General features: G+C 31.0%; 1 protein-coding gene and 1 long non-coding RNA gene across 6 annotated transcripts; both read left to right on the top strand.

The window, feature by feature from the left end:
* The first annotated feature begins 420 nt into the window (after positions 1-420).
* On the top strand, positions 421-2029 carry LOC105798957 (vacuolar protein sorting-associated protein 28 homolog 1). Of its 5 annotated transcripts, none has more exons than XM_012629226.2 (2): positions 421-588; positions 1072-2029. In XM_012629226.2, the coding sequence occupies exon 2, from the start codon at positions 1214-1216 to the stop codon at positions 1841-1843; it is 630 nt and encodes a 209-aa protein (XP_012484680.1). In that variant the 5' UTR covers positions 421-588; positions 1072-1213; the 3' UTR covers positions 1844-2029. The 5 variants fall into 5 exon arrangements, with proteins under 5 accessions (XP_012484680.1, XP_012484683.1, XP_012484684.1 ...); XM_012629229.2 differs by having other exon boundaries at positions 427-588; positions 1186-2029; XM_012629230.2 differs by lacking the exon at positions 421-588 and adding an exon at positions 595-772 and having other exon boundaries at positions 1186-2029.
* A 3551-nt stretch (positions 2030-5580) lies between these two features.
* On the top strand, positions 5581-6238 carry LOC128032693 (uncharacterized). Its single transcript, XR_008188964.1, has 2 exons — positions 5581-5726; positions 6158-6238. It is a non-coding gene; the product is annotated as an uncharacterized LOC128032693 (long non-coding RNA).
* The last annotated feature ends 4625 nt before the right edge of the window (positions 6239-10863 follow it).

Raw genomic sequence — 10863 nt, 5'->3', positions numbered from 1 at the left:
CTGCACCTCAAGGGCCTCTTTAGACCCTTGGTGATCATCATTCACACCCTTGAAGGCTTCCCTCCACACCTGATGGTCTTCGAAAACACTTATCCTTAATGGCATCCTCTCTCACATAATATTCTCAAACAACACTTGAGATCTGCACCATGAGTTTGGAGGTGGCAAGGGGATGAAATTCTAATCCAACTTTTCTTCCAAAATTTATATTTTAATTAACAAAAGCATAATCTAAAAAATCAAATAATTAAATAAAATTTACAAATTACTCGAATTAAAGAACTATCTAAGTTCTTGAAGTCTTCCTAAGTTCAAATTTGAATCAACATCAATCAAATCAAATAAAAAAAATGGCACAAAGTAAAAGACTTTACACAATAATAGCAGGGAAGAGGGAAGTGTTTTACTTTTCAGGTCATTTCCCAACTGCTACACGTAGATGCCGTAAGCACCTAATAATAATATAATTCCATCCTCTATACCTACACGCAATCCCTTCCTTCTCTCTCTCTCTCTCTGCTGCAAAACAGCGCCACACCTCTGCACGACATTCAAAGCCGCGTTTCATTTCCTTTGTATTGTTGTATCGTAAGTCATCCCACCCTCAGGACCCCCAACCCCATTATTATTATTATTTATTTGTTTCTTTTTATCAATTTAATGAAAAGAAAGCAACCCTTTTTTTTTCTTTTCTTTTTTTTCCTATAATTATTTGATCTGTGAAAACACAGAATTTTGTTAGGGCAATTATCTCGTTTTGGGATGAATTAAGGTAAGGAAAGTTTCTGGGGTTGTTTCACTTTTTGGTTCTTGATCATCTTTTTTCTATGCCCTTTTAGTGTTTTCATTGTTGTTTGCTTAGGGAAATCATATAGAAGTAAAAGTTTGATCTTTTTTTAGTTTTTGATGATGAAGATGTCATGAAGTTCATGTTTTCATTTCTGGGTATTTTTCTTGTTCTTAATGATTTTGATTTTGGTTGGATTTATGTGTTATGGGGAGAAAAAAATAGAATCTTTATTAATGAAGAATGGATAGCAATCTAATTTCAGTGTTTTTTTTAATCTGCAGTGAATAAAGTTTAGTTCTCTTTGCGCGTGTCCCGTTCTCTTCTCCAATCCTCCAAAACTTGAACTTAAAACCCCATTTTAGTTGATCCCTAAGTTGACCCCTTTTTTGTTTCAGTATAGTAATATACCAAGCCTTTGCTTAAATGGAGGTTAAGCTTTGGAACGACAAGCGCGAGAGAGAAATGTATGAGAATTTTGCAGAGCTGTATGCCATTATCAAGGCAACAGAGAAACTTGAAAAAGCTTATGTGAGGGATATTATATCATCATCTGAATATGAGACTGAATGCCAAAAGCTTATTGCCCATTTCAAGACCTTGGCTTCAACACTCAAAGATACTGTCCCTAGTATTGAACGTTTTGCAGATACATATAAAATGGACTGTCCGGCTGCTATAAATCGTTTGGTGACCTCTGGGGTTCCAGCCACGGTGGAGCACCGGGCCGCGGCGGCTGCCTCAGCGACTACCTCGGCTGCCATTGTGGCTGAATGTGTGCAGAATTTTATTACTGCCATGGATTCATTGAAACTCAACATGGTGGCTGTTGATCAAGTGTACCCATTGTTGTCTGACCTCTCAGCATCACTCAATAAGCTTGGTATTTTGCCACCCGATTTCGAGGGAAAGATCAAAATGAGGGAATGGATTTCAAGGTTGGCTAAGATGGGGGCAGCGGATGAGTTAACAGAACAGCAAGCTAGGCAGCTCCATTTTGACTTGGAATCTTCATACAATTCATTTATGGCAGCTTTGCCTAATGCTGGTACTTGAAAGTAAAATCCAATATTTCCATATTTTTGTTTAGTGCTTCAATCTGGTGAGAACGGATGTTTTAAGTTGGTAAAACAGTGTATTCATTTTGAGAGTTCTTGGATTGTTTAAAGCTCAAGATGCTATTTGTGTGCTGCTGATTGTCGGTCTATGAGAATGAATATATGCTTTAATTTGGTTTTGTAATATTAATATATTCATTCCCCTTGATTGTTGTTTTGTATATAAATTGTTTATCCAATATATAGCAGACAGTTTTGAAATCCAGGGTAATTCCATTCAAGGGCTGGCATTCATTTTCATTTACGAATGTCAAACGGTGCCATTTTCAATGTGGTTGAGTTAGTGGTCTTGAGCCTCAACAAGTGCTTATATGTCCAAGCCAGTGGCCACTGAGGTTCTGGTTCAACCTGCAGATGATCCAGTACCATAACATAGAATGTTTCAACTAGCTGCATTGGATCTTTCTTAACCTTAATGATTTTGGCCCTTTGAGGAACATGCGTGGCATTGTTGTACATTCCAATACATAGTTGTTTCACGGTGTTTGCATTGTGGACAGTTTTGCTTTCTTCATTCTCAACATTTTCAAAGAATTTATTGAGATGAATAGTCCTATTTCCATCTTACACGTTGATCAGGTATGGCTGTTCCTTTGTGTTTTTCTTTTAACTTGTGATCAATTCAATCATGAATTGCTACTTTACCAAATACTTATGAAGTTGATGAAGCTGCATATGATGATATGAACTACTTTGATATAAAATGTCACTTTTTTACCTATTTGGAGTTGCTGGGAGACTTCTGGCTTTGTCTCTCTCTTCATGAGCTGCTATTGACATACTAGGAGGAACCTTAGGGATTATAACAAAAAAAGCCAATGTTAATGTATTATTTGAGGTTTGAACTTGACAATGGTGGGCTTGAATTATTCACATATTCGGGCTTGAATATTTTTTATTCAAGTATAACTTTTTTATCGGTTCACGATGGGACTTGAATTTTATTTTTATTGGATATCGTCAATGAAACCCTTTCAATTAATTTCAGAACAAAATGAAGCCCTTTGGATACCAAGATAGCTTGATTGACCCTGGTCATCCTTTCTTTATCCATCAACATCCATCACAACACTCTGTTTCCATCTCCAAGCTGCCAGTTTGTAATCCAACTGAGATTTAGACCTTGAAAATGCTTAAAATGGTCCATGTAACATGGTACGTTGCCAATAGCTGATGTTTTTAATAGAGAAAACTGCTGAATGGTCCCCTCTCAGCATGTTGATAACTAGCTCCAAGGTTGTTGACACTGGTGCTGACTTTTTCTATAACCGTCTTCTCCGAAGCAAAGATGTCGAGGGGGTTGTTGACCAATTATCGCATATTATCAATATCAGCATTGATTTTTAAAACGTAATGTACTATATATGCCAATCTTTTCATATACTGCTAGGATCTGGTCCAGGTGACAGTTCTCACTGGGGCTGGATATTCGAGTAGATTTGGCATTTGAAAGGTGAAAGCTGAGGATTTTGTAATGTTATGATCATCATCTGACAAGGGTATAAATTGCAATCTGCATTATTGCAGAGAAGGTGATAATCAAACCAGTACTTTACCAGGCAAATCTATGCCACTTGAAAAGTTGAAACAATCTTCACATTGAGCCCACTGAATCTTTTCCCTGACACAAAGAGAAACAGACATTAGTTTTGCTTACTACAAGACCCAGAAAGTGAATAATCTTTGGACTTTCGTTCTTCATTACGATTTTCATCATTATTTCATAAAATGCCTGAATAAAACCCACATTTGTGCCAGACTATGTACTGTAAGATTTTTTCAATATCATGGATTACTGAAGAGAGATAAGGCCCATCAAAATGTTTGGGTTCCAAGAAAAAACACCAATGGCCTATTGAATAAGTTACATGGCTTAAAACCGTCAAAGCTACCTGTTTGCTGGCATAGCTTATAAATTCTCCTATTAGTTTAGTTTAATTTAACCAAATTTTATAGGACAAAAATATTATTCAATTTGTAATTTTTACATGTTACTTATTAAAAATTCAGTTAATGAATTAACGAGTAATATTATATTTTGAAAAGTACAATGATTAAAAATGATCCAACCAAGAATACAGACTAAATTTATAATTGTTACTGTTTAGGTTAAGACAAAGACTTCAAAATTTGAAAAGTACAAAAATTAAAATTAACTAATTAAAAAATACATAAACTAAAATTAATCAATTTAAAGTACAAAAGTTTAATCCACACTTTTAACAAAGGATAAGCATAAACTCTGTTTTTTTTTTTGCCTTTGAGCTTATATAAAACTCTAGCAGAGAACTTTAGATGAGTTGGGCAAAGAGACTTTATGGGTCAGGTCTTAAATGTTGTTTACTTTTTGTCCAAATTTTGATCGAGTTGGGTTTACATAGCTTCAAAGTTGGTAAACGTATTATAGAAGTTTTTATATTAAGAATTATTTTTTATTTTATTTTTTTATGTAAATTAGTCTATATACATTATATCAAAGAGAAAATTAGTTTTTTCTGTTAAAAATTTCATCTATTGATATGCTTAACGGAACAACCACACAGTGACACATGGTGTGTCACATGTACGTCATGTTGATGTACAGAAACTAGTTTTTAACGGTAGAATTGGATGAAATTTTTAACAGAATAATCGATTTGTTCTAATATACAAGAACTAATTTGTTTAATTTTTAAGTAGAGGGGGCAAAATCCAGTCTGACTCCTACTATAGAGGCCTTCATGGTGTTTTTTACCCTTGAAAGTTTGACTTACAATTGAGAATTAAATATTTCAAGTTTCAATTTGTATGAATTAAAAATGTTCAGTATTGTGAGAACCAGATTAAATCAATTGGTTTAATAGAAAATTAATAATTTGATCAGTTTAACTGATGAAATATAATAAAGGTAAAAAATCGAAAATCATGATTAAAAAAATCAGCAATTCAATTGATTATAAATAATTTTATAATTTTATGAATTTTTATTTAATTATTATTAAATTAAATCGAATTGATAATTTGAATCCACTTTTTACCACATTGAAATTTACACGTTACCATCCCCAATTTAAATGAGTAAACATATTTAACTAAGTAAAAAAATTAAAAGGAATTAACATAAATAATATAATTTGAAATAAAAATTGTGTGACTCACAAAAAATAATATTAAATTCAATGGTGCAAAATGTAAATTACCTAAGGTGACCTGTTAACATTATTCGTGTAACAGCCTAATTTTCAGTAGTGTCAGAACAATGATTTGAGATCACTAAATTCGATGAAAAAGTTAGAAATATTTTTGAATCAGTGAATTTTGTGATTTAAAAGAAATTATTAGGTAAATTGGGTCAAAAACGAGGTATCGAGACCTCGATATCATAAACTGAGCCGTAAATATTTTTATAAATATTTACAGAGTGTCAATAGGATAATATTAAAGTTTCGTTAAGAAATTTTAACGTTTCGATAGTTAATTATGAAAAAGGATTAAATTGCAATAGGGATAAAAGTTTAATTATAGATTAAAGAAAAGTTAAAAGGACCAAATAGGCAATTATGCCTTTTTCCAAAGTTGAGGCGGCATAAGTATAAAAATCTGAGATTTTTATGTGTTAAAAAAATATTATTATATTATAGTAATGATTATGTTTTTATATTATATTATATATATACATAAAACAAAAGAAAGAATAGAAAAGAAAGAAAAGAAACAGAATAGAAGAGACGAAACAGAGAAAGAAACAGAGAGCAAAACGGGCAGAGAAGGAAGGAAAGAAAGAAAGAAAGAAAGAAAAAGAAAAAGGGAAATTTAAGGTTTTAAGGTTCCAAGCTCAATTGGTAAGTCAAATTAAGTCTTTTCTTATAATTTTGAGTTTTGGAATCCTAGAGATAAATACTACTTGATTTATGTTGATATTTTGAAAGTTAGTAGATTGTTAGACATGAGTTATGTTGAATTAATTGATGAACTAGAGGTTAAAATGATTGAATTTTAAGTTAGAAGTTAGTAAAAGATTGATTTGTAAAATAAAATATAAGTTTTGAATTGATAGGATTAAATTGAAAGAATCCCGAAATTAGGGATTTATGGGAAATTGAAGAATTAAACTGAGTTTATAGTAAGAATTAAGAGAGAATATAGAGTTAAAATGAAAAAATAAAATTAGTATTGATAAGGGATTAAATTAGAATTTGGGTAAAGTTTAGGTATACGGGAAATATTTTAATGAAATTGTGTATTAATGATTTTTAATTGTTTAATTACGTAGCTAATGTCGTGCAAGAGTCATTGCCGAGAAAGGAAAGGAGAAAGTGGACAAGGAGTGACTCGAGAGAAATTCCGGTTAGTATTACCATAATTCGAATTTAATTATTAATCGTTAAAATTTAAATTAATATACATGATAAGAAAATTGAGGTGAGTATCATGATTGAATCGAATGAAATATATATATATATATACGTATTGATATTGAATTTATTGATAGTAATTGTTGAATTTTGAATAATATGTTTAGTAAATAAAAATAAGGAGAATATCGATATTTAATTGAATGAATTAAAATATGAATTGAATAAAAGTGAATTAAATTATGAATAAGTGTGAATACGTGAATTGAGTATTGACTGAAAAGTGGTTTGATTCGAATCAAGTATGATTTGTGAAATATGTATTGGTCTTGAATCGTACATTGATTTGAAAGTGGGAAGTGAATTTGAAATAGAAAATGTATTGAATCAAATGGTGATTAAATTGGAATGATTTGAATTGAAAGTATGAGAAAGTGATTGAATTGAAATGTGATTCGAAACCCTATTAACTAGTCGGGTGAGTCGGATATAGTTGGCATGCCATAGGATTGGAAGAGTTCAGGATACTTGACCTCGAGTCGATGAGACACTGGTGTCACTATATTTCTTCGGATAGATTCGATGAGGTCTGGGTACCAACTTACTTGACTTTGCCGATGAGACACTGGTGTCAACTATTGCTTCGAACTATCCGATGAGGCACTGGGTGCCATTCTGGTGTGTTTGGTTGGATCCGTGTATCCGCCAAGGTCCGAGTCTTGTTAATAGGGTAAATAATTGAAATGAGAAAATTTGAATAAGTGTGACTGATTGGGATATGGAAAGAAATGAGAAAGTGAAATTGTGAATTGATATGTGAATTGGAAATCGAGATATGAGATTTTAATATATGAACCCAAAGTTCATAATATGATAAAGAGTAAATTTTGTTATATGATATTAGTGAGTAAAATTGCAATAAAATTGATATTGAATATAAATTAAATGAAATGAATTGTATATGAATTGAAATGAACTATTGGAATGAGATGTAAAGAAAAAAATCCCACGGAATTGAGATAGTGAAATAATGTATGAATACAATTAAATATAAGATTTGAATTATTGCTTATTGTTATTAATTATCAAGTTGATTTAATGTATGAGATAATTAATGAATAATTGTAGACATAAATAAAATATATATAATTTATCGATTAATGTTATTAATTTGAATTATGGTAATACCAATGAGTATACCCATACTCAATGCAGTCGGTTGTTTCCGTCATGCGAGTTAGTAAAAAAACCAGTGTTCGATCCAGCATCCAAAGTAATCCCGACCTCAGAGACATTTTAGTGATGTACCTTTCTGTTGATAATGTGGCATGTATCTAGGTAATGTATATACCTAAGTGATGTATAGGGATTAGTCATTTTGAATGTTGTATCTATGAGATTGCTAAAGAAAGATGTGTGAGTATGTGATAATGTTTGGCTTTTAAAATGGTTAAGTATGAAAATCAAGAAAGGGTAAACTTTGCAAAGAAACAGAATTCAGGAAGCAACAGTGACGTAACTTTGAAAAATCACCTAGGATAGTATAAAATGAATTAGAGAGTGAATGATATATTAAATTAAATCTTGTTAAGTCTATTTTCATATAAAAATAACAGTTTAGCAAAAAGAATTTTATATTTTAAGATATGTGAATTTTAGTGAGACAGGGTCAGAACTGTTTTTGGAGTCCTCTGTTCTAAGTTTAGAAAATCATTATAAATTGCACAAAAATGGTTATGAGTTGTAGTTTATATCTATAGATTCCTTATTGAGTCTATTTTCTGTAGAAATGAGTAATAACTTCATATGAAAATCCTATAATGAGAAAATTTATTTTTAGTGGCAAGAGGTCAGGACAGTCAAGTGGTGAAATAGGGGAGACTTTAACTAATAAACTGTAATAATTGGCTGAACCAAAAATTCTGAAAATTTTATAGTAGTAAGATATATGAGTCTAGTTTCAGGGAAAATTTTCGGAATTAAATTTCGAGTCCCGTAACTCAATTTATAATTAATTTAGTAACTGCTGCGCGATTAGACAGATTGCTGTAAATAGTGAAATTAATTTTCAAAACAAGTTTTTATGCTTCGAATTAGTAAGATAAGCTAAGTAATGCCTCGTACTCGACTCCGAAAACGGTCTCGGGTAAGGGGTGTTACAATTCGACCATCGCAATTCGCAATGCACACATTTACCATTATTCATAATATGAGAAAATCTAAACATTCCTACCATTTTTCCTTTCTTTTATTATTTTATGCATCACATTTATAAATTCTTAGATTTATTTATTAAATTTTATATATTTTCTACTGAAATTCAATAAATTTAAAGTCTCGTTTAAATATCGGTTTAAAAGTTTTTAAAGAAATGTTTGATTAAGGAGAATTCATATTTAAAAATGTTTGTTGATTGAGTCTTAATTTGATTGGCATAGGTATTGCTACTAATGCAATAGAGCATGAGTTCAAGTACACTGAAATACATTATCTTTTCTATTTATGAGTAGTTCTAGGCATTATGTTATAAAGAATGATATGATCAAATCTTATAATAAGATTATTCAAAAAAATGTCTAAATAGTTTAGGAGAATTTTTCTCAATATATATTTTAAAATTTTGTTATATAAAAGAAAGAAATTAATTTTTAATTTTGATGTCTCATGCTTTTAATATAATAACATTTATGACAAATTTTTTATTAACCAAGCTATTTAAGCATCAAACATTTTCAAAATATTTCAAAAGCATGTTTTAAATGTGTCAACTTATCCAAAAGTTCTTGACTTAGGGTCCGTTTGTTTGCCAGTAAAATGTTTTCCGTAAAATGATTTCTGGAAAATGTTTTACTTTTCTGTAAAATAATTTACTGGAAAATATTTTCTGGTGTTTGGATGAATCTGTGTAAAATATTTTTTGCTGTTTGGCAGATTTCCTGAAAATATTTTTCGGAAAAGTTGTTTTTACCTATATTAATATATATTAATAAATTTTTATATTTGAAATTGTTTTTACATATATTACAATGATTTATTTATAATAATACTCAATTTCCATTATCCACATATAGAAATCTCTATGCTTGTACTGTGGAAACCTTTCAAACCAGTTAACCAGAAATACATATGCATCTTCAGCTGTAAATTGAGCAAGGGAACATATGAACCAAGTCCCTCAAAAACTTAGGCAAAACTAACTACATCTATGTGACTCGGTCTGAATATGCATTAACAAACAGACCAAAGATCTGAATCTGCCAAAATATCCGAATTTAGCAAGTCAAAAAATTGTAAAAAGTAAAGTAGCTAATCAATTCGTATATCAGAATTTGTCATCCCCAAAAACAAAATGGATTCAAAAAAAGGATTCCATAACCTATCAACAAAAGTAAAGCGGATTCAAATATTACTCAGAGTCTAAAATTTAATACCAACAACTTGAATAACACAAGACATTTTACAACTTCATTACAACTTCAAAATTTCGCAGAAATGTATAAATGGCATGACTGCATCAAGAAAATCAAAATTTATCACTAAAAGGAAGAGATGGGGGAATCTTTGACTCTTGATGCTCCTTGCAAATTGCTTTCTGCAAAATAAACACACATTCCAAAAGGATTTTTAAATTATAGTAATCAAGATAAAAAGATCATAACATAAACATCTAGAATATACAAACAGAAGATTTGAAAGCTAAAATGTTCAACATAGAACTAAAAACAATAAACTAGAGCTAGATGGTTAGCATTAAAAGTTCATTAGAGACCAAAATAATGAAACCAGTTCCACAATATTTGCAGTCTAAAAAAGAAAACTGTTAGGCACCTTATCATTAAAAAGAAAACAAAGTAGTACAAGAACTACTGAGAAGATCATAGCAATACTAATTAGATTACATAAATAACTTGATATAATAATAAGTAGCTTACTTTACAAAGACCATAACCAACTGCATCAGCAGTACTCTCAATCTCTTCCTCGGTCCATTCTTCACCCTTACGATTCGCACACAAAGTAACAATTTCGGATACAAGAGGTTGAAAAGTTCAAAGGCTACACAATTTAACAACTGTAAGGACTTGCGATAACAAATACGTCACTAATAGACCGACAAACATAAGGTAGTTGAAAAGAGTTGAAAACATTTGCAACAACAGAGATAAGGTTCAATATCATACCATGCTCGATAAGTCTTTGCTTTACTTGGTTCTTGGCTTCATCAAGTAGATCAACTAAACGAACTACTTGATTATTACGGGTTCGAAAACGCTTGCCATCTTCTCCAAGAACAAGTCCAAAACCAACATGGCTAGCATTGGGATAATTATCACCTTGAGGAAGCCACCACACGTTTGGCGACTGAAAAATAACCAAAATAGTTTCGAATATACAAGAAAAGACTAGATGTCAAAAGTCGAATAACTCTTTAATATATGTATGTTTTAATATATGTAAACTGACCATAACATCGTTCGACTAAATAATTAATATATGGAGCTAGCCTTATTGATACTAACCTCTTAGCAATGAAGCAAAGCAACATCTTGTAACACGATTCAAGTAAGCAACAACAAATTGGGGTTTGAACTAATCAAAAACAGAGCAGCTTTAAATTAAAGAC

The sequence above is a fragment of the Gossypium raimondii genome, chromosome 9, assembly GCF_025698545.1.
Source record: "Gossypium raimondii isolate GPD5lz chromosome 9, ASM2569854v1, whole genome shotgun sequence".
NCBI classification, from domain to species: domain Eukaryota; kingdom Viridiplantae; phylum Streptophyta; class Magnoliopsida; order Malvales; family Malvaceae; genus Gossypium; species Gossypium raimondii.
This window is presented reverse-complemented; position numbering and strand designations above follow the sequence as displayed.